Genomic DNA, 22,394 nt, shown 5'->3' with positions numbered 1-22,394 from the left:
CTTTGCCCTACGTCCTGCTCACGCGAGACTTGGAGGAGGCAGCGGGGCGGGAAGAGAGTCGGAGACACAACAAACATGGCGGCGGCGGCGGCGGCGGCGGTGGTGACGAAGGCGGCGGCGGCGGCGGCGGCGGCGGCGGCGGCGACGGCAGCGGCGTTAAACAAGGCAGTGGGAGTTACTCGGTGCGGTGGTCCGGTGGTAAGTAGCGGGCTTCCGGCTCGGGCGGCAGCGACACAGAAGAAGGAGCGGCAGGAGGAGGGGAGAGCCGGGGTTCGGGGCCGGGAGTCAGTCTCGGCGGAGGGTTGGGCGTGGCCGGCCGGCCGGCGGGTCGGCAGGGTCACGACCCGGGATGTTCCCGGCCCGAGCGCGGAGTGTGCTGTCGGTCGGTTCCGGGAGCCCCGAGGGAGCGGCGCCTGTGGGCAGGGGCTGGAGACGCCCGCGTAGGGACTGCCTCTCGCTCTGACAGGTGGTCGTGGGGGGGGGCGGGGGCGGGGGTGGGGGGTGGGGTCCCCCCGGGGTCGCGTCTTCGCCCGGCCCCGGGTCCTGGGGCTCGGCGGAGGCGCGGGGCTCCTGGGTGCTCCGAATGCTGATGAGGATGCTGCCCCGACGCCAGTCTTGGGCTGCTCCTCGGGAGGACTTTTTAAAATCTCCGTTTGTTTACCTGATGGTCCCGCCTGGGTTAGCTTCTGCTGCTGGTGCCCCCTCCAATTCCGCGGAGATGTGAGGTCTGGGGAGGGCTTCGCAGCAAACACCTCTTCGGGCTCATAAACCAGGAGTGCGGGTAGCCAAGCCGCGCACCCACCAAGGGCTCTGCAACTGTGAATTTGAAATGAAGTTAAAAACCAGTTCTAGCTACTGCTGACAACCACGTGGCCCGTTTAGAGTGTGTGTGTGCCCCCCCCCCCCCCCCCCCCCCGCCTTGTGTGCGGTTCAGGAACCCCAGCGAGGAGTGACGAGCGGGAGGAGGAGAAACGGGCGCTTTAAATTGTGACTTCTAATGGAATTTCATGTTCAGGAGAGACAGAACTTACTTGGAAACAAAATGGAAAAACGTCCGGACTGACGGTCTGAAATTCCACTTAATTTCAATTTATGATGTGCCTTCCACACAGCTAACAGGTTATTGTTGGGAAATCGTTCCAGGGAATGGAAATGTTTTGTATTTTTAACCCCCCCCCCCGGGGGGGCGGAGCTCAGACTGGTTCCTGGAAGACCCTGTGTTTGGGATTGCGATAGAAAGCATAATAAAGATGGGAATCAAATGTTCCCTTGTGGGGGATGCCTAGAGGTTTTCTTTTTAAGCCTTTCCCACAAGTGTTTCCCTGCAAGGCTAGCACGTTGTTTTAATGCAATTCTAGTTGGGCAGTACTGAGGCTGACCCTTGTGAGTGTACGATATTGTGCACAAATGAGATTAATAACTTGAATTAAGAAAGATACTAAGAGCTTGCCAAAAGTGAAATCTTCACAGATCCACCAGAAGAGGGGAGGGGAGTCAGATTGGTGCGTGTTATTATTCTTTGGTGATGCTTGGGGACTTTTGATGAAGTGAACCTGTTGCTCTGTTCTCCAATCACCTGTTATATTAGTTTTCTTTTCTGGTAATGGTAAAATTGGTAGAAGTTCTTTTCGTAGCTTGTTAAACCTGTAGATGCGAATTAACTTTTTCTCATAAAGGTTTTGATTCGTGGTGTGCTTTTCTTTGCAGACCTCTGTATGGCTTTTCAATTTTAGTTGAAATTCCCTCCATGGCCTTTTGGAGTCCCTTGGTGTGTCTCCAGAGTAAATTTCGATTACTCTACATTTCATCAATGTTGGAGTGGCAAGAAAAAGGAGGAACTGATTTGGGGTGAAAAGGTTAGAATGTGTAGCTTCTGTTTTGGATATCTTCTGACTTTGTATTTTACTTCTGTGTTATGTTTTCTGATTTCTCAAAGCCTCATAATGTCCCTTTTTGCGTTCAAGGAATTTTTTTTTTTTTTTTTGGACAGTTCTGTAATCAGAGAAATGTGTTCTAATTGTCTTTGAAGGACCATGTTGCTCTTTATACTAATCAGTCCTCATTTATCAGGCTTTTCCATTGACGTGTATTCTATGGCAGAATAAATCTTTGACCATAATTATTGGGCTATAAATTAAGCACACCTATTGAACTGCAGTCACTTTATTTGTAGAGGCCTACCTAACGGCCAAATTAAGTTATTACATAAGTTAGTTGCTTAGTGTTCTACCTTATGGTTAGTAACCCTCAAATGGTAGGTGAATAAAATAGATCTTCTATTCCCTAATCATGTTCTCAGAATTCTCCCATAGCTTTTAAAAAAGATCGACGTTGGGAAGAAAGTAGGTTATAGAGAGTTCCTGTGTCACTGCTCTTTCATAGTTGTGGCTGTCTTCTAATTCACATCACAATGCCTGTTTTGTTAGTTCCTGGTTAAGAGGGTATGTGTGTGTGTGTCAGCAACTTCCCATTTATAATGTGAGATTGAAGAAGTAGTGTCAGAAGACTTCATTACAAATAAATCCTTTATCAGAAACCAAGGAAAGTCAGAGAATAGTTTTAAGTTCTGTGGCTCAGTGGTTGAATGTCTGCCTTTGGCTCAGGTCATGATCATGGGGTCTGGGATCGAGTCCTGCATCAGGCTCCTTGTGGGGAGCCTGGCTCTCCCTCTGCCTGTGTCTGCCTCTCTGTGTCTCTCATGAATAAATAAATAAAATCTTTAAAAAAAAAAAAAAAAAAGTGGGCATCCCGGGTGGCTCAGTGGTTTAGCGCTGCCTTCAGCCCAGGTTGTGATCCTGGAGACCTGGGATCTAGTCCCACGTCAGGCTCCCTGCATGGAGCCTGTTTCTCCCTCTGCCTGTGTCTCTGCCTCTCTCTCTCTCTCTCTCTCTCTCTCTGTTTCGCTCTGTGTCTCTCATGAATAAATAAATAAAATATTTATTTTTTTTAAAGATTTATTTATTTATGATAGACATAGAGACAGAGACAGAGACACAGAAGGAGAGAGAAGCAGGCTCCATGCCGGGAGCCGGACGTGGGACTCGATCCCGGGACTCCAGGATCGCGCCCTGGGCCAAAGGCAGGCCATAAACCACTGAGCCACCCAGGGATCCCCAATAAAATCTTTAAAAAAAAAAAAGAAAGAGCTGCTCAAAGATAAAGAGGTTTCCATGTTCTTCTGGGATATCATGGCTTCCTTTTTATTTTTTTTAAAGATTGATTTGTTTATTGGAGAGAGAGAGTGGGAGAGAGAGAGCATGAGCAATGGGGAGAGGACAAGCAGACTCTTCACTGAGCCGGGAGCCCAACATGGGGCTTGATCCCAGGACCTCAGGATCATGACCTGAGCCGAAGTCAGATGCTTAACCAACTGAGGCACCCAGGAGCCCCTCAAAGCTTATTTCTTAAGTACTTCTTTCCTTCACTAGTGTGGGTAGCCCCTGGTTGTTTTGTGAGAACCTTATTTTTGAGCCTTGAATGGATAATTTAGGAGAAACTATTGGTATAAAGATAGTTCGGGTACATTCTATCCAGTTTATACAGACATGGCCTTACATCCCATGGAATCCCATACTAGACCCAGCTTAACTTTAATCAGAGTAATCACAGGGAGGACTCAGAAATTTTGGCATAGCAAAAGGAATGATAATCATAGAGTATAGGAATAATTCTCTGGTTGGTATAATTAGATATCATTTAGTAGAAAGAGTAGATCAGGCTAGGAATATACCACCCAAATCTGCAGTAAAGTTGGGAGAACTCACATATGTTTCTTTTTCTGATGATATGATCTTAACATATTGAAATTCTATGTGAGTTATTTTTTGGCTAACAGGCTCCAAGATGTTGCATTTGTGGCTCTTGGAAAAGATATCTTTAGTAAAAACATTATAGTTTGCTGAAGTCCCAAAGTAGATTTTTATGGTATGTTTGTAAAGGTTTTTAAACTTATCAGTGTTTTAGGGGCATCTCTGGATTTCAGTTAATTTGTGGAGTTCTTAGATTAAATTCTCAGAGACTAATGATTATTTCAATAAGGACAGGAAGATGGCTTGTATATAAAACCTTTATTTTCTTTTGATATTAGGAAGTCTTATATAGTTCCGCAGTTATTGTTCTTTTTCTACTTATTGTTGCTTGGAAATAGTGACTTGAGGTGGAGATAGCTGGATTTTGAACCAGAGACTATTCAGATTCAGGTAAGGGCCTGTCGCGAGGTGTGTGTGTTTGTGTGTGTGTGTGTAAAAGAGATTATGTGAGAGAGATGTGATGAAGGTCAAGTGAGCACAAAAAATGCTTAGGGATGGAATGATGCTTATTTTTTAAACTGCAGAATATCTGAGGTTGAAAACCATTTCAATATATTTAAAACTCTTAATTTAAGAACAGATTGTTTTATATTTACAATATTATCTTCCCTTTTCTCATTGGCATTCTTTATTTTGTTGTTGTTTTTTTAAAGTCCTTCATGCATTGTGATTGAAAATCACCGCACAATTTATGGCAGAGAACGCAGTGAAATTTATAATGTGACAATGTGATAATAGCCAAGACTGTCAAAATATGCCAGCCATCCTCTGTAATTAGGCTCATTTGTGTTCTTAAAACTTGAGATGCATGTATAAAAATACCATTTTCTTCTGCTTGCTTACTGGCAATCTCCTGCATTTTTTCTGCAGTATCACATGTTTCACCATAGCAGTCTTAGGCTTTCTAATCAGGAGTTGGTCAGATTTATCTTGTATTGAAGCCTACCAGAGTATATTCAGATATTTTCCAGTGGAAGCATGTCTCAATTTTCTTATAGATTAGCAAGAAGTGATGCTAAGTTGCATTGTAAATACCAGGAGTTCTTTCTTATTTATAACTTTCATAATTAGAACACAATCTATAGGGCCCAATCCTCATACCATTTATTTTCTTTTTTCCTTTTATTGTGGAGGCCTCTTCCTCTAGTATTATATTAAGTAGCAGTAGTAATAGCAATCATCCTGGTCTTGTTCTTGATTCTAAAGGGAATGCAACTAAATTTTCTCCATTAATTGGTGTAGATTTTCTAAAGATAGCCTTTATCGGCTTGAGGAAGTTTAAACATTCCAATTTGAATAAATGATTAGTCTATTATTTTCTAACACTAATTAACCTAGTGTTGCCTTTGGCACTCAGATATCATTCTGATTGTTTTTCTTATGTGAGTGGACTGCCTTTTTTTTTTTTCTCTGGGGAGTTTTATATTCTTTTTGTGTTCATTGAGATTTTAAAATAAATGTGTGAGTGGTTTTCTTATATTGTTTTGCATTTTATGATCCTTTTCCTTCTGAAAGGGATCTTTAATTTTGGAAATTTCTTGATTGTTACTTTTTAAAAAAACGATTTCACTTTTGTTTACATTTCTTTTTTTCTGGAACTCATTTTATAACTCTATACCTTTAATGTATATTTTTGCATTGTTTCCCACCTGTGTGTGTTTTGTTGTCCTTCTTTCCTTTCCCTTTTGTTGAGATATGATCTTATAGATTAATGTTAATCTTTTTCTTCTACAGATTATTGTTGATCTTATTCTTAATAATATTTTTCTTTGAAGCTGACTGGCTCACTTTTTCCCCCACTAACCAGAGGGCAAATTTTAAAGGACAAATGAACAGAATCAACAGTAGTCACAGAACAAATAGTAATAAACTGATTAGGAAGCAGAGAGTGAGTTCAGATAAGCCTGGTAAGATGAGAAAAAGCAACGGAAAAAAATCTGTTGAGAAACCAAAAATAATCCTTAAGATTAAGAAATTTGAGCCAGCCCAAAGCAAGTGATTTAAAAGATGGTACCTAGAAGAGTCAAATAAGATACGAGTTTGGGAAATTGCAATTTGTACTACATGGATTAATGAGACAAGGTAGACCACGTTCATTTCATTGTAACTAAAGAACATTAAAACGATCTTTTACCATGCTCAGTTGATGAGTTTGTTGATAGAAAAAAGGGAAAATACTGAATCTGGGACAGAGGAATGTTTTGACCTGAGGTATAACTATTTTTGCTGCAAAAATAGCTGAGAACATGCCATATGTTACAGGTATTGGGAAATACTTTACATACAGATACTTGTAAAACTTAAACCAGCCACTGCCCATTGGTATTATTATTCTATTTTACCAAGTAAGAAATTACAGCGAGAGAGGTTTCTATTCAGAGTCTTTAAGCTAGTAAGTTTGGCATAATACTGTAATACTCTGTTCATTCCAATGATAGACTTTCGGTGGCCTCAGCTTTCTAGAAAACAGTGAAAAGAGGTAATAATAATAATACCTTTTAAAAACCCCTAGACATCTTCCAAGAAGGGAAGAAAAGAACTATTCACAAATGTTGCATTAAGAACAATGAAAATTTGCTCTCTGCACATTCTTATTTCGATAAATATGTTCAGAATAAAGAACAAGTTAACTGTGAACAGAGAGGAAGACAAGAAATACAGAAATGAAATCAACCTGGGGCCAGTAAACAAGAGAAATAAAAAACAGCCCTGTGTCCTTCATTAGTTGCTAAAATATCACTGCATTGTTGTACAGTACCGCATTCTCTAGGAGGAACATAGTCAGGGTTAGTATATATCTAGAAGAGTACAGTTAGTTGAGGCAGAAGTTTTGGTCTTAAAACATTGGTCAAGGGATCCCTGGGTGGCACAGCGGTTTAGCGCCTGCCTTTAGCCCAGGGCGCCATCCTGGAGACCCGGGATCGAATCCCACGTCAGGCTCCTGGGGCATGGGGCCTGCTTCTCCCTCTGCCTATGTCTCTGCCTCTCTCGTCTCTCTCTCTGTGTGACTATCATAAATAAATAAAAATTAAAAAAAAAAAAAAAAACATTGGTCAAGCTACTGCTGTCAGTTGGTAAATGTGCCATCAGTGGAGCCCTCTCATTTCTCAACTCTACAACACTTTCTTTGGAAAACAGGCTGAAAAGTACCCAGAGTAGTCCAAATATTCTCAAAGAAGAAAAATTTAATGGGTAGACTTAAACGACTGAGATATTAAAATTTTTATTATTGGGTACATGTAATATTAGTGTGAGAGTACACAAAAATAGACCAGTGGAACAATAGAGAATCTAGAAATAGGGTGACATATCTATAATCACCTGATTTAGGAAAGGAAGGTGGTAATAGAGTCTAATGGAGAAGTGCATGTTGCTAGGACAGTTGGCTCTCTCTGGAAAAAAGTATATTTTGACTCTTATCTCACACTGTACATACACAAAGCTCAATTCCAGATGAAAATATGAAAGGTAGGGACGCTTGGATGGTTCAGTGGTTGAGCGTCTGTCTTCGGCTCAGGTTGTGCTCAGGTCTTGATCCTGGGGTCTGGGATCGAGTCCCACATCAGGCTCCCTGCGAGGAGCCCACTTTTCCCTCCGCCCATGTCTCTGCCTCTCTCTCTCTCTCTCTCTCTGTGTCTCTCATGAATAAATAAAATCTTTTTTAAAAAAAGAATCAAATATGAAAGGTAAAAAATAGTAAAGCTCTTAGAAGAAACTGCGGAAGAGAATTTCAAGAAAGATATTGGCAAGGACACAACTCAATGTAAAGGAAAGAAATGGGTAAATTGGACTATGTTAAGAACTTCTATTTATCAGATTATCTTTAGGAAAGTGAAAAGGCAACCAAAGAGTGAGAGAAGACACTGAAAAAATATATATCTAATAAACAACTCATATCCAGAATATTATAAAGAACTGTTACATATTAATTAGAAAAAAGAAAGCCTAGTAGAAAAATGAGCAGAAGACTTTAACAGATACTGAAAATAGAGGGTAGCTCCATGACTAACATGAAAAGTAAACAACTTCATTATTTATCAAAGAATAGAAATGGGGCAGCTCGGCTGGCTGGCTCAATGGTTTAGAGCTGCCTTTAGCCCCAGACGTGATCCTGGAGACCTGGGATCAAGTTCCACATCAGGCTCCCTGCATGAAGCCTGCTTCTCCCCCTGCCTGTGTCTCTGCCTCTCTCTCTCTCTCTCTCTCTCTCTCGAATAAATTTGAAAAAAAAAGAAAGAAATGAAGACCAGTGTGATACTAACTTGCACCCTCTGGAGTGGGTTCAATGAAGAAGACAAAAACTATGCGTGTTAGCAAGGGTGTGGAAGAACAAAGTTCTTATTCATTGCGGGCAGGAGTGTAAATTGGCATAAGCACTTTGAAAAACCATTTTGCGTTGTCTAAAGCTGAATGTATTGCAAGTCCTGTGACATAGGAATATCATAAGTCAGGGTAGCAGAGCCCTTGGCCCTGGCTCTAGGGGACAGTACTGGAAGGGTCCACCAGGGGGCTCCTGGAATGCTAGTGACCTGTTCCCATCGTGGGTCAGACTTCATGGATACAGTTCACTTTGTGACACTAGTTGAGCTCTCCCTGTACAATTGATGTGCTCTTCTGTGTGTGTGCTGTGCTTTGAGAAAAAGTTAAGCATAAATGTTGAGAAGTGACTAATCTTTAGCTTTAGATTCACTCTACTGGCTTTTAAAGATGAGAACTTTTTAAGATAGAAATTACTCATGAAATAGTTGGAATTTAGGGAAAAAATAGCAGAAGACATATTTAAGAAGACCTTATACATTTGCATAAAAATATTTCTACTGGAAGAAATTTGTCTCCTAAGTGCTAGACTTTATTTTTAATCTTGTTCTGACTAAACAACTTTTTGGTTATTTGATTTCTGAATTCCATAATATGGGAGGGTGAATTTAGTTTCTGATTATAATATTTCATATGAGACTTTCCTCTACATTAGCATCAGAATTTTTTTGTTTTCTTTCTTCATTACCACCCCACCCCCCCCAACCCATTCTCAGAGTGAATAGGATCATGGGTAGTGGCAGAGGTGGTGATTTGGGTTTCTAAGGCAGAGGTCCATAAACTATGGCCTATAGACCAGTCTGGCCCAAGGCCTGCTTATGCTCAATTTGTTTATACATTATTTGTGCCTGCTTTTAGCTATAATGACAGAGTTGAATAGTTGCAACCAGAGACCTCATCACCTGCAGAACCTAAAATACTGTCTGGCCTTTTTATGGAGAAGGTTTGCCACTCCCTTTTCTAGAGCACCTATTTCTAGAGTAGTCATTCATGTGAACCCTATGATTTGAGGGCCTTGCTGCCTGAAATCATAATCACTAGCTATATATAGCTATTTCTATTTAAATCAATTGAATAAGACAAAAAAAAAAAAAACTCAGGTCATTTGTATTAGCCACCTTTGAAGTGCTTGTTGTTATGTGTGGCTAGTAGAACTCTGCTGGACAACAGAGACATGTAACAAACATGTCTATCTTCCAGAAAATTTTGTCTGGCCCTGACTGAGCCTTTTTTTTTTTTTTAACTGTCTCCTTTATTGATAATCCCTGCTGCTATGCCTGTTTCTTTCATACAGACTTTCTTTTTTTTCAGTCTTTGTAATTTTGTCCATCCTCTTATGACTGAGTTTAAGTCCTAGTTTATTTAAATATTAAATATATTAAATTTTGAAAATTTTATGTCTGTGTTCCCTAGTTCACCAAGAAGATGATAAGATAGTTCAAGGCAGGTACTATATATACTCTGTTGCTTTGTATATTGTCTTGCACATAGTAATCTTTGTCACTGTTGTTTTAATACGTACCAGATCTCCCTAAGTAGTGTGAAATTATTTCAGTTTTTTTCCCCCTAGGCATAACAAACTAAACTTCAAAAGAAAAAAAAAACAAAGCAAAGATGGGTGAAAAGAAACCAGAGCCTTTGGACTTCGTGAAAGATTTCCAAGAATATCTGACTCAACAGACTCATCATGTGAACATGATTTCTGGATCAGTTAGTGGGGACAAAGAAGCAGAGGCTCTTCAGGGAGGTAGACTCATTTTAATACTATTAAATAATTGATTTCTTACAAATATATTAATGCTTGTGTTTAATTTTCCATACAGTGAAGACCACTATTCACTTATGTGAATCATTCCATTCTTACTTAGAAATAGGACAATTTGTTTTCCTTCTGAAACATGTCAGATTTTTGTTGCGGGAGAATGAAACTTCCCAAGGGCCTAACCTGATCTAGGGAGGCATTATGGTCCTGTTGGAAGGTTAGGAGTTCTAAATATCCTTCCCATAGTCTAAGTTCTGTGAGCTAACGGTAGACACAAGGAGCCCACAGAAGGCAGAGCATCAGCTTCACTACACAAAGGATTTGGCCATTAGGAAATCTGGATTAGATTAAATCAGAAACCAGAGACACAATAGGAGTTTTTGTTTCTTCTCTTGAAATGAAAGGGCTGACCACATTTCCTTCTCTAGACAGAGGACCAGAATAGAGAAAGCAGAGACCCACTTGGAGCCTGCTACAGAGAGACTTTTGTCTGGTTTACTTACCACACAGACTATTACTCTATTTCTGAATGTATCTCAGGGGTCAACAGACTACTCCCTATGGGTCCAGTCTGGACTGCTAATCATTTTTGTATGACCTGCAAATTAAAAGTGATTTCTACATTTTAAAATGGTTGGGGGAAAAAAGAGTAATATGTACGAATTATATGAAATTCAGACTGCAGCATCCATAAATAAAGTTTTAGTAAAACGTAGCTACACTTACTTGTTTACATATTTTCTGTAACTGTTTTTGTGCTGTAATAGTGGACCTGAGTAGTTGTGATAGAGAACAGATGGCCCACAAAGCCTAAAGTACTTAGTATCTGATCCTTAATGGGAGAAGTTTGCTGACCCCTGACATAGATAGTCTATAGCCTTGTTGTCCAGGGACTAGCAGCAGAGAGCAGGCATCACCTGGAAGGTTGTTAGAGGTGTAAAATGTCAGTCCCCACTACAGATTCTACTGAATAAGAATCTGTGTTTTAATACCAGGGATGTAGTACCCACTGCTTGGCTGCTTTTCTTGGTTATGAGCACTTGCCCCTTCAGTTTCTTTATATGGATAAAGAAGTAGTTGGGTTAAATTAAAAACAAAGGACTAGACAAACATCTTTTAGTTTTCAGATTCTTACAGTTCTAACATTCAGAGGTATCAGATACAGTATCTTCCTTTTACACGCTGTTAGAATTTTAAGATCTTAAATGCATCCCAGAATCTAGAACATGTGTATAAACCAAATGAAACAGTGCAAAGCTCAACATTAATTGCTTTAGACTACAGTAAACTGAGTTAGGATTTGGGGAAATTATCTTGACTGCTAATTATAATACTTGTAGAAGTGGCTAGAATCTTAAACGTTTATAATTTTGCCATTACTATTTGCCATTACTGCCCTATGTTTTCTACACCTGTCAAATGAGGATAATACCCTCTTCTCTTCTTCAAAAGCATGTTGAGGTCTGATAAAATTTATGTGTAATTGGAGGTTCCCCTATAAAAGGTTCTCAACGGAATACTGCTTTGGTATGAAATTAACCTCTGTTCAGAAAATCTGTATTTTCTGAGCTTAGCTTTTGTGTTAAATTATCAATTTATGAAATATTTTCTCAAGACCACTCAAGACTAAAATGCTAAATGGAGTTGATTCTGCAATGCATAATTTCTTTTGCTACACTTTGTTTATAGCTGGAACAGATGGTGATCAAAATGGACTCGATCACCCATCTGTTGAAGTTTCCCTGGATGAAAACTCAGGAATGTTAGTAGACGGGTTTGAAAGGACCTTTGATGGGAAGCTCAAGTGTCGGTACTGCAACTATGCCAGCAAAGGAACAGCCCGGCTTATTGAACATATTAGAATCCACACAGGTAATGGAAAAATGGCTGGAGAAGGCATTTCTTTGGGGGCAGGAGAGGGGCCAAGGAATGCAGGTTGATCTGATGTATAAATAGTTCTGATAGTTTAAAATTGAAGGTTGATAGAAGGTATGATTAAATGGGGAAGTTACTCCATTTTTTCAAAATAGTGCCGTAAAAACATACAAATAGGAATTAAGGCGCCTTCTGGAACTTCCTCTTCCTTAGCCATCTTCTTGATTCACATGATCTTTCAATATCTGTCTGCTTCTTTGTTAATGCTGAAGGTAGTGTGAAGTGAGAAAATGTTTTTATTTTTATCCTTACTAAGTATATTTCAGTTGTCCACCAGGGACGAAGCTTTTATACAGCTGCTAATCCCCAGCGCTCATTTTTTAGCCATCTCCCCTTCTGAGAAACCCTCCTAACTACTCCCTGCTCTGGCCCAGGACCTGATCAGTCCTACCTGTGTGCCCTTTGGGTTTTCATGCTGTGTCGTGGTGGCCTGAAAACATTTGAGGACAGGGCTTGTGTCAGGGCCATTTTTGTGCCCATAGACCCTAACAGAGCATCTGACCCATAGTAAGTACTCAGTACTTATTTGTTACATTAATGACTCCAGATCTCCTATTCCAAATACTTACATTACATATGTGTGCCATTTTCAGCTAATGGCACTAAAATTGTCCCTTTCGGCAACTGAAGAGGAGAGAAGGTAGAGGTGAAGCACTAGCCATTTTGAAGGGACACTTTGCATAATTCATACTTGGACTGGGAAGTTCATTTCCATTTTGAGCTTTCTATTTAATAGAAGAACTTTTTAGAAAAGGTTTTTGTATTTTTCCCTGAGGAAGGGGTATTTGTGTTTGTGTGTGAATACGTATGAAGAAGTGTTTCATGTATGGATGTGTACATAAATACATAAGTGAGGCATGCTTTATATAGTCATTATTATGTAGGGAATATTGTCAGTTTTGCTGTTCTTTCCCCAAATGCCAGTTGAAGCCATAACAATTTTTATATTATTGACTAATAGAGTATATCTTGTATCTGTATATCTCATATTGTTGCTGATGAGTTCTTAAGCTGTATTTAAGGTGACAGGTTTCTTTGCAAAGAAATCTGATCAATATCTAAGTCTAATGAATGGATGAAACGTGAAACTTTCCATAAATGAACTACTCTTGCAGTTTCTCCCCCATTTTTCTTTTTAAACAGGTGAGAAACCTCATAGATGTCACTTATGTCCATTTGCATCTGCTTACGAGCGTCATCTGGAAGCCCACATGCGTTCCCATACAGGAGAAAAACCATACAAATGTGAATTATGTTCCTTCCGCTGCAGTGATCGAAGTAACCTATCCCATCATCGAAGGCGCAAGCATAAAATGGTACCAATTAAAGGTACTAGGTCTTCCTTAAGCAGCAAGAAAATGTGGGGAGTTTTACAGAAGAAAACAAGCAATCTGGGCTATAGCAGAAGAGCATTAATCAACTTAAGTCCACCTTCCATGGTGGTTCAGAAGCCAGACTACCTTAACGATTTTACCCATGAAATCCCAAATATCCAGACTGACTCCTATGAAAGTATGGCAAAACCCACATCAACTGGTGGCCTACCAAGAGACCCCCAAGAACTCATGGTTGACAACCCCTTAAATCAGCTCTCAACCCTGGCAGGACAGTTGTCTAGTTTGCCACCGGAAAACCAAAACCCTGCATCTCCTGATGTAGTTCCCTGCCCCGACGAGAAGCCTTTCATGATGCAGCAGCCGTCTGCCCAAGCAGTGGTTGCTGCCGTGTCAGCGAGTATTCCTCAGAGCTCCTCTCCCACAAGCCCTGAGCCTCGGCCGTCACATAGTCAGAGGAACTATAGTCCAGTGGCAGGTCCGAGCAGTGAACCAAGTGCCCACACGAGTACTCCCAGCATAGGGAACAGCCAGCCGAGCACCCCGGCTCCGACCCTGCCTGTCCAGGATCCGCAGCTTCTACACCACTGCCAGCACTGTGATATGTACTTTGCCGACAATATCCTTTACACCATTCACATGGGATGCCATGGGTATGAAAATCCTTTTCAGTGTAACATATGTGGTTGCAAATGTAAAAACAAGTATGATTTTGCCTGTCATTTTGCAAGGGGACAACATAACCAACACTGAGAATAATCACATTATGCTTTACTTGGTTTTACCTTTTGGTGTTTTATAGTTTTGTTTATTGTATTTTTTTGGGGGGGGTGGGGCTTATTCCTAATTAGGTGACTGCTAATTTAAAGTCAGTATATTTATAGAATATAAGTTTGACGGTGGAAACGATTTTTTTTTTCCATAAAAATCTGGTCAGGCTCATTTATGTATTAGAGCAGTGAGACACATTGGTGTCTATTTTTCCCTTTCACTTAGTTGAGAATTGGAGTGCAATCATAATCCCAACAGGTATTCATTTAAATTTCCCATATTTATGGTCCACAAAAGCTTCAGAGCTTACTGATACTCTTGGTATTTCAACATATACATTGCAGCTAGATATTATTTCTGCCATATTTCAGCATGGTGGAATAACTGTCTCTTACAAAGTCTGTTAGCAGTTTATTTCAGTGTTTCGTAGAATTGCCTTTAACCTCATTCTTTGTCGGCGTGCTGTTTCATTCACATTGCTGAGCGTTCGCAGCACTTTCATTTCACCTGATAGTCACAGAGCTATTTATTGTAGCAGATCCTTCTTTTTTTTCCTCCCATACGGGGAAATGTAAAACAGGTCATTCTTTTTAAAGTTACAAAAATATGAGGTAAAAGTTTTGAAAAGAAATGAAAACGAAATTGAAAAAGTGGCTTAATACTTAAAATACCTGTTTATTCAATTTCTAGTTTAAATATGTGTCAGTTTTCTATTGGGTTCTTTTTATTCTGGTTTATTGTAAAAAACCACATGAGAATGCTAGAAATATCAGAGGATTATCTATAAAGATACCTTTTTTTTTTTTTTTGAACCTTTCATTTAAATTCTTCACTCTGACATCATTTGTGTCAGGTGAGGTTGATAAGTATACTGAGAATCTGTTCTTCCTCCTATTCCTTTGATGACCAAAGAGGTACACTGGGAGTCCTCCATCTTACTCCTCGGAAATGCAGTCCTTCAAAAGAAAAACAAAAATCTCTGAAGTTTCCATTTCCTGCCTTCTATCTATTTACTGCCTGTAATTTCCAAGAAGAGGTGGTTATAGAAACACATGGGAAAATAGAATGGTGAAGTGTAACACTTAAAAAAATGAGAACGTGTCCAAAACAAATCCTGGTTTTCCCTCTAGAATTGGCCATTTAAAATATTTTCTGTGAATTCAATTTGTAATGCTTATTTGCAGCTGTCAGTTTTTCATGTACAGAACTATGTGGAGACTGAATCGTCGCCTTAGTAGGAAAGGGTACAAAAGTGGGAAAATAGATATAAAATGCATTTAAATGTGATATTTAATTTGTTTACAAAAATAAGACTTGCTAAATCTAGAATAATTTTGAATAGGAGGCTATTGTTTTTATATTGTGTAATAACTAGCTTACTCTAAAGAGAGCTTGGTCAAACAATAAAATATATTGTTACTAACTGTTGGTTTCTGTGTACTTTACAAAATTTTCATTTTTAATTTGGTTCAAATCTTGAAAGTGTTACTAATTGGCTTCTTAAAGAGAATATTCTAACTATGAAGCATTTATTAAGCAAAAAAGAGCTTCACTCAGTTCAATGCTGAAATAACTGTATCTAGTGTGTAGTTCCTATTGTGAATGGAAAGGTAGGCGTCTGCAAAATCCCCATGTGCCAACTTAATGGAGCTCCTGCCCTCTCTTCCAAATGCTAGAAAGCCATTAAAATGAGTTCTCTTTGTTTAATATCAATCGAAACTAACCTCAACAGCATTGTTCAAAGAGCAGCAAGGAGTCTGTCCAAACTATAAATAACTCTTCCTTGTCAAATCTGAGGCTTCTGAATCTACCGTTGTTTCTCTTGTTGCTTAAATCACTCATTGCTCAGATCAGCTTGAATGCAACCATTTCCAAATGTGGAACTTGGCTCTAGTATTTATTTATTGCCAGAAAGAAACAGGTTGCTGTCATTTGGAAGCTTTTGTAATTATTTTCTTCCTTCTTTTATTCTTCACATAAAAGCAATACCCGAAGATAGAAAATGAAAGCTTTCATTAAAGAGAAAGAACCCTCTTGTTAAAACCAGTTTATTAACTCTATATTCTGAGCCAAATAGTGACAAACACTTTTTTTTCTGGCAACTAAAGACAGATGTTTGAAGGTACATTTTTAATTTAAACAAAATCTCTTTTTTCATAATTATAAACTAGAATGTATAATTCTAATTTTCCTATGACTTAAAAGAGCACAGTTGGTATTCCAAAGGTGGCAATGCTTGAGAGCTACAATTAATTCTAAATGCACTAAAGTCTTTGAATCAAATCTACCTTATAAACTTTTTTAGTAGTGTATTTTTAAAAAGATTTTAGGATTTTATTTAAATTTTCTGTGAGTTAAATTTTATACATGGAAAGATACTATCTTCCATTAAGTGTTGAATATGTTTCTCCCATTTTATTTTTAATCAAATATTTTATAGAAATGAGCTGCTAGGAAAAGTTGAACATGAACTATTTATAGTACTTTGCTGTTAACAGGCAATGTTCTGAAACTAAATGTATTTTTGTTCAGTGAACATAAGTTTAGATTTTTAAAGTTGGTAGATAATTTATCTCCACTAATATTTTTTTAAGAAACTGTGAAGAGATTAACAGGGAATAATTTCATTTCAGATTTTACTAATATAGTATGTAGCTGCAACTTCTTGAAATTCAAGTAAAGGCTAGACTTTTACTTTGAATATTTTCCAGTGCTATTTCATTTTAGAAATAAGTGTTTGCCATTCATCTGCAGAATTATTTGACAAAGGGAATATTACTTTAAAAATGTTGAGATAAACCTCATTTTAAGTTCTACAAAAATATTTATCAAGTGGATATATTATTTAAAAAAAAAAAATTCCCTGCTAAGGACTTTTTCATTATATAGTCTTAGAGGGTATATGATTTCTAGAACTTGTTTTTGTTAATATGTACTTTGATGTAAAGAACATATTTTGTATGCAAAACCTAAAACTCGAGTATGGTTGCAAAACACTATATTGTTTAGGGATTCCAGAGAGCAGTTCAATGCTGAAATAACTATATCTAGTCTGTCGTTCCTATTGTGAATGAAGCTTTGCTTTTGTAATACATAAATAAAAAAAATAACACTTTCTGTTGATCTCGATTTTTCTTCTTTGAAAGCTAGGATCCAATTTTTAAGTAATTTTCCAGTATGTAAACTGCTAATAATAATAATTAAAAAAGCAGGTTTTATGGCTACATTGGTTTGAATTTGTAGAACGCTTTACCCATGAGAATACCGGTCACATGAGTTAACAAAAACGGTTCCTTGCATCCACATCTTGTCTCCTTCCTACTTTCTGCTTTCCTGAGGATCCACTCAACAAGACCCCTGTCCCCACCAGCCCTACCCTGAGGGTTCTGACACACATGAGGAAGCCTGTTTCTGATGCCTAATTACCCATGTCACGTCTGCCAAGTGACTGAGGTAATTTCTGTTATGACAAATCTTTAGGGTGGAAGGTTACTTTTTTTTTTAATAAGTCTTTGGCAATTCATGTCATTTGGTGAGAAACCACCTAGTAGCACAAAACAATTTTAGTTCACATAATCTTAACCAAAATTGGACATTTGATTGGAAGTTCAGAAGTTTTAATGTGGCTTTGAAAAATATTTCCGGACAATGTTATCTTTCTCATAATGAAAAAAAGAAATAATATCTGGTATGTGGACGGTTTCTTGAGAGCACAGGTATTTTTTGTTTCCATGTTTTAGATCTTCCAAAAATTCTGCTTTGAGCTTGTTGAGTTCTTCTGCTAGAAGCTTCAAGTTGAAAGGAAGCACTTGTTCATCTAAAATGAAAAGATACTCAAATTATTTGTGTAATCAAGTTGGGCTGTCTAGTAACATCAGGAAATGAATTTGAATACTTCAGACAAACCAATCAGCTTATTATGTTAATAATCACAGTCAAGTAGAGGTACTATAGAGCTATAGAGACAGGGTCACACTGACGTGACAACCAATCTTTCCAATACCTGGCTATGAAATGCATGAGCAGAAAAGAAGCCGGAAAAGGATTTTTGTTGTTGTCTGACAAGATAGTTGATTTAGAATCTTCTTGAACTAACAGGTAGGCAAAAAAGGAGAACTGAAAGATGACAATTTGTTTTGAAACTGATAAATAACCTCTAGAGCAGTTGTCCCATCTATAACTTTCTACAATGATGAAAATGTTCTGCCCCTATTCAAACCAGCAGCCACGAGTCATGTGGGTAATGTGATTGATTTATTACAGCTTTATTGAGATGAAAGTTGCATACCATACACTTTACTCCTCTAAAGTATGATTCAGTATACCTGCAGATACGTGCACCTATCCCCACATCCATCTGGGAACACCTCATTGTCTCAGAACCCTGCATTAGCTCCCACCCTCCCACCCTGTCCCCCACCCGACCCCAAATCCCTAAGCAACCACTAATGTACTAGCGTGGCTCTCGATTTCACATGACCGACTCAAGCAATAATATGCCATTTGTGATGGCTTCTTTCACTTTGCGTACTGTTTTAAAGGTTCATCCTGGCTACCAGGAATAATGCTGACATAAATATTTGTGTACATATTTTTATATGAACATATGTTTTCAATTCTCTCAAGCAGATAACCTAGGAGTGGGATTGCTGGGTCCCATGGTAACTATGTTTAATCGTGTGAAGATCTGCTTGGCTGTTTGCCAAAGCAACTACCCACTTTCCATCCCCACCAGTCCTGTACAAGGGTTTGCATTTCTCCACATTCTCACCACCACTTGCACTTTTTGATTCTGGCTGGCCTGGTGGATGGGCACTAGCATCTCATCATGGTTTTGATTTGCATTTCCCTGAGGACTACTGATGTCAAATGTGTTTTCTTGTGGTTTGGCCATTTGTGTATCTTCCCTGGCGAAATATCTATTTAGACCCTTTGCCCATTTTTAAAATTGGGGTGTCTTGAACCCTGGGTGGACAGGAGTTTAGCGCCTGCCTTTGGCCCAGGGCGCGATCCTGGAGACCCGGGATCGAATCCCACATCGGGCTCCCGGTGCATGGAGTCTGCTTCTCCCTCTGCCTATGTCTCTGCCTCTCTCTCTCTGTGTGTGTGTGTGTGACTATCATAAATAAATAAAAATTTAAAAAAATTTTTTAAATAAAATTGGGGTGTCTTTATTGAGTGGTGCGAGTCTTTTACCTATTTTGGATACAAGTCTATGAGATAAATGATCTGCAAGTATTTTTCCCAATCTGTAGGTTACCTTCACTTTCTTGATGGTAAGGGAACTCATTTTCTAATTTAAGGATAGATCTAGAAGCTAGTAGCACCTCCTTCACACACACACACACACACACACACACACACACACACACACACACACGTTTTTTAATGGGCGGAAAGTGAGTCAAGATACTCACTGTGAGTCAAGCTCATAATCCTAGTCCCTTCCCCCTTCTCCCCCTCTCTTCATTTTATTCAGAAGACAAGAAAGGCAAATGGTTGAGAGAGAACTCCTACAACTGTTTTTGTTTCCAATCTAATTGTGTTGCTGTTTCTGTTCCAGGCCTCTAGTTTTCAAGCTTTGGACTGTAACCTACAAGCGAGATGCAGGTTGCAAGCAGTGTTTTTCTAAAATGAAATCAAATGGAATGCAGTAGAGCTCACTACACATGTGAGGGTTTTGTGAAACTTGTTGCTACACATGCATGTGGTCATATACTGGGCTACACACTAGGGTACAAGATAAGATCTGCTTATGGATACAAGATTAAATCTGCTTATGGATCGTGATAAAAAAAAACGTATAAAAACCACTGTATAGTTAGGGTTCTGTTTCCTTTTTCAACATTCTAAACTTTTGTAAAGGTATTAATAGTCAATGCTAGAAAGGTGCCTGGGTGGCTCAGTTGGTTAAGGATTTGCCTTCTCAGGTCATGATCCCAGGATCCTGGGATCAAGGCCCACATTGGGCTCCCTAATCAGCAGAAAGTCTGCTCCTTGCTCTCCCTCTGCCCCTCCCCTGACTTGTGCTCTGCTCTCTCTCACTCAGTGTCTCAAATAAAGTCTTTAAAAAATATATAATCAATGCTGGTGACATGGGAACCATAAGAGAAAGCACTCACTAAAGTCAGCCTTGACTCTGAACCCAGGCTGTCCAAGTATCTTCAGCCTTTGGCAAGTTACTTGATCCTCCCAGAACCTTCATGTCCCCATCTGTAAAATTACACTCACCTCATGGGGCTGTAAAGACTGGCAATAGGATGTATAAGACACCTGGCATATAAAAGCTCAAGAAATGTTAAGCTGATGTTAGGTTTTGAATCAAAATTTAAATATAGCAAAGAGTTCAATATTTAAAACCTAAAGGTTATTTTCTAGAACTAGCCCATCCTGCATCCAAGATCAGACTGATGGTATGCTAAGCTTGCCAATTTGACGTGTGGTCCCTGACCACCTCTTCTGGTTCCTTCGCCCGACTCAATAGCTTCTGTTCTGCTCTAGAACATACCAAACAACTTCACCTCTGGACTTCTGCATTTGTGTCCACTGCCTGGAATGATCTGCCACCAGATAACTATGCTTGCTCTTTCGGTTCATTCATCTCTCGGCTTACAGGTCATCGCTGAGAAGCCTTCCTCACTACTCTTTAAAAAAGATCTTAGGCCAGTAGGGAAGAACGATGAAATGATTTGGAAGCTACCTTCTACTTCTCCCATCACTCTCTGCTACCTTACCCTACTCTATTTTCCTGCAGGGCATCAGCAGATACTCCAGTATTTGGCTGTCTGCTTAGTATAACGTGCTGTTCCCTGCTGATGCCCCAGGATCTAGAATAAAGTCTCACACAGAGTAGCCACTCAACAAAAACGTACTGAATGAATACTTTGTTTTAGGGGTAGAATTTTTAGTTTTATATATCCAGGCTGCATACTGAAGCTGAAAACATGATAAAAACATTAGGACGGAAAACTAATAAGCCACCCAAAGGGTCAAGAGAACAGGACCAGCAGCAGAGTGGTATCAACTACACCCCATGCGAATATGCAACATACCTTTTGCTTCCTTCATTGTCTGAGAGACAATCCTTCGGAGCATCTGATCAGCTTGATGCAGAACATTAGTTGAGCAAATGATCCTGTCCGCTTTCTATGTGATACAGACATTGTATAGGAAGTTTTACAAAAGAGATGGCTAACGGGTGACACGTATTGGATAAGACTAAAGGGGGAACTAAGGTGGCTTTTCTGTTCCAGTTGTCCCTCCCTAGGAGATGGTCCCATCTGGGGAGAGGGTGCTGGTAAATGTCTACTAACGGGCTCTCCAGAAACAACAGCAACACAACCCGTTTCCAGTGTTTGTCAATATCTGTGGTGCAAATGTTCCTGTCCTTGCCCGTTTCAAGTTACCAACTCCACCATAACGTCAATCGGCTCTGACCAGCTGGTACACCACTGCAGGCAGGTGTCAGAAGCTGAATGCTGCTGAGATGCCAAGGCAGTGACAAAGCATTTTTCACATTTTACTCATATTTTACACTCCACTCAAAAAGACCTTCCTTCAAAAAGTCATGCCTTCCCGTTTATACTAAATCTATACTGGAAGATTTACCTTTTGTTCCACATTGTCCTCAATATATGTTACTGGATTTTCCAAAGCAGTAAGCAATAAGTCAGTCAACTTCAGGCTATAAGAGAAGGTGAGATAAAATAAATCCTTGTATCAAACCTTTTTTTTTTTAAACTTGTATTTTTGAATACTAAATAGCATTCTAGAAGAATAAACGTGCTATAACCCAAAGGTCTTAAGCCAAGAGGGAAGAACGAAATGATTTGGAAGCTACCTTCTACATGCAAAATCTAAATGCAGAAGCTTAAAACAAATTATAAGGCAAAAGATTCTCCTTATCTAAAATATACGAATTTCCTAAGACTCCTTTCAATAAGCTTTCAAAAGACATTGTTTTCCCTCATTAAGTGCTAAACTCTAGGCTACTACAGGTCTATTTTAGTCCCTACGGAAGGATACTGTCTGTACTTTCTGGCCTTTGCTTGTTTACTGGATGTAGAGTAGCCACGTTCCTTACTGGTCAAGGGGCCACAGAGCATTGAGGTAGAATTCATTCCTTCATTTAATGAGACTTTATTCACTATCTTCTTATATGAAAAATATACAACCAGGTATATGAGACTATGTGCTAGGCTGGGGGAACAGCAAAATCCCTACCCTAAGCCTAGTAATGATTACATTATTGGTCTCAATAATTAAGAAAAAACTGTAATTTCAGACAGTGACAAGTGGATGAGTGAAGAAAATAAACAAAATGTTGGTATTAAAGGAGTGACGGATTAGTCCAATGAACACTCTTCACGTTGGTTACGATGGTCGGGAAAGTCAATCATAAATAGGTGGGAAGGGTAGGGGGAATCCCAGGTACAAAGGTCCTGAGGCAAGATAAACCTCCTCACA

The 22,394-nt window shown here is 39.3% G+C and overlaps 3 protein-coding genes across 9 annotated transcripts in view; 1 reads left to right on the top strand and 2 right to left on the bottom strand.

Moving 5' to 3' along the window:
• The window catches only part of ACADSB (acyl-CoA dehydrogenase short/branched chain), a 42,073-nt gene extending 40,950 nt beyond the window's left edge, over positions 1 to 1,123 (bottom strand). Inside the window, exons 1-2 of the mRNA XM_072740308.1 lie at positions 1,032 to 1,123; positions 662 to 816 (exon numbers count right to left, since the gene is read on the bottom strand). The gene's annotated coding sequence lies outside the window, so the exon portion shown is untranslated. The remainder of the gene's footprint in view (positions 1 to 661; positions 817 to 1,031) is intronic.
• IKZF5 (IKAROS family zinc finger 5) lies at positions 10 to 17,045 on the top strand. Of its 6 annotated transcripts, none has more exons than XM_072740310.1 (5): positions 10 to 198; positions 1,708 to 1,856; positions 9,682 to 9,873; positions 11,578 to 11,760; positions 12,967 to 17,045. In XM_072740310.1, exons 3-5 carry the CDS (start codon positions 9,741 to 9,743, stop codon positions 13,908 to 13,910), a joined length of 1,260 nt encoding a protein of 419 aa, XP_072596411.1. In that variant the 5' UTR covers positions 10 to 198; positions 1,708 to 1,856; positions 9,682 to 9,740; the 3' UTR covers positions 13,911 to 17,045. The 6 variants fall into 6 exon arrangements, with proteins under 6 accessions (XP_072596411.1, XP_072596413.1, XP_072596416.1 ...); XM_072740312.1 differs by having other exon boundaries at positions 12 to 198; positions 9,697 to 9,873; XM_072740313.1 differs by lacking the exon at positions 10 to 198 and adding an exon at positions 355 to 466 and having other exon boundaries at positions 9,697 to 9,873.
• Positions 15,961 to 22,394, bottom strand: part of PSTK (phosphoseryl-tRNA kinase) — a 19,672-nt gene continuing 13,238 nt past the window's right edge. For both annotated transcript variants that reach the window (XM_072740316.1, XM_026010715.2), the window contains 3 exons: positions 21,537 to 21,612; positions 20,981 to 21,074; positions 15,961 to 17,745 (listed from right to left, as the gene is read on the bottom strand). In XM_072740316.1, coding sequence (XP_072596417.1) covers positions 17,546 to 17,745; positions 20,981 to 21,074; positions 21,537 to 21,612 — 370 coding nt within the window. In that variant the 3' untranslated portion in view covers positions 15,961 to 17,545. The remainder of the gene's footprint in view (positions 17,746 to 20,980; positions 21,075 to 21,536; positions 21,613 to 22,394) is intronic.

Source organism: Vulpes vulpes, chromosome 15, assembly GCF_048418805.1.
Source record: "Vulpes vulpes isolate BD-2025 chromosome 15, VulVul3, whole genome shotgun sequence".
In the NCBI taxonomy this organism is placed as follows: domain Eukaryota; kingdom Metazoa; phylum Chordata; class Mammalia; order Carnivora; family Canidae; genus Vulpes; species Vulpes vulpes.
Note: the sequence above shows the minus strand (reverse complement) of the source record. Positions and strands in the feature narration are given on the sequence as shown.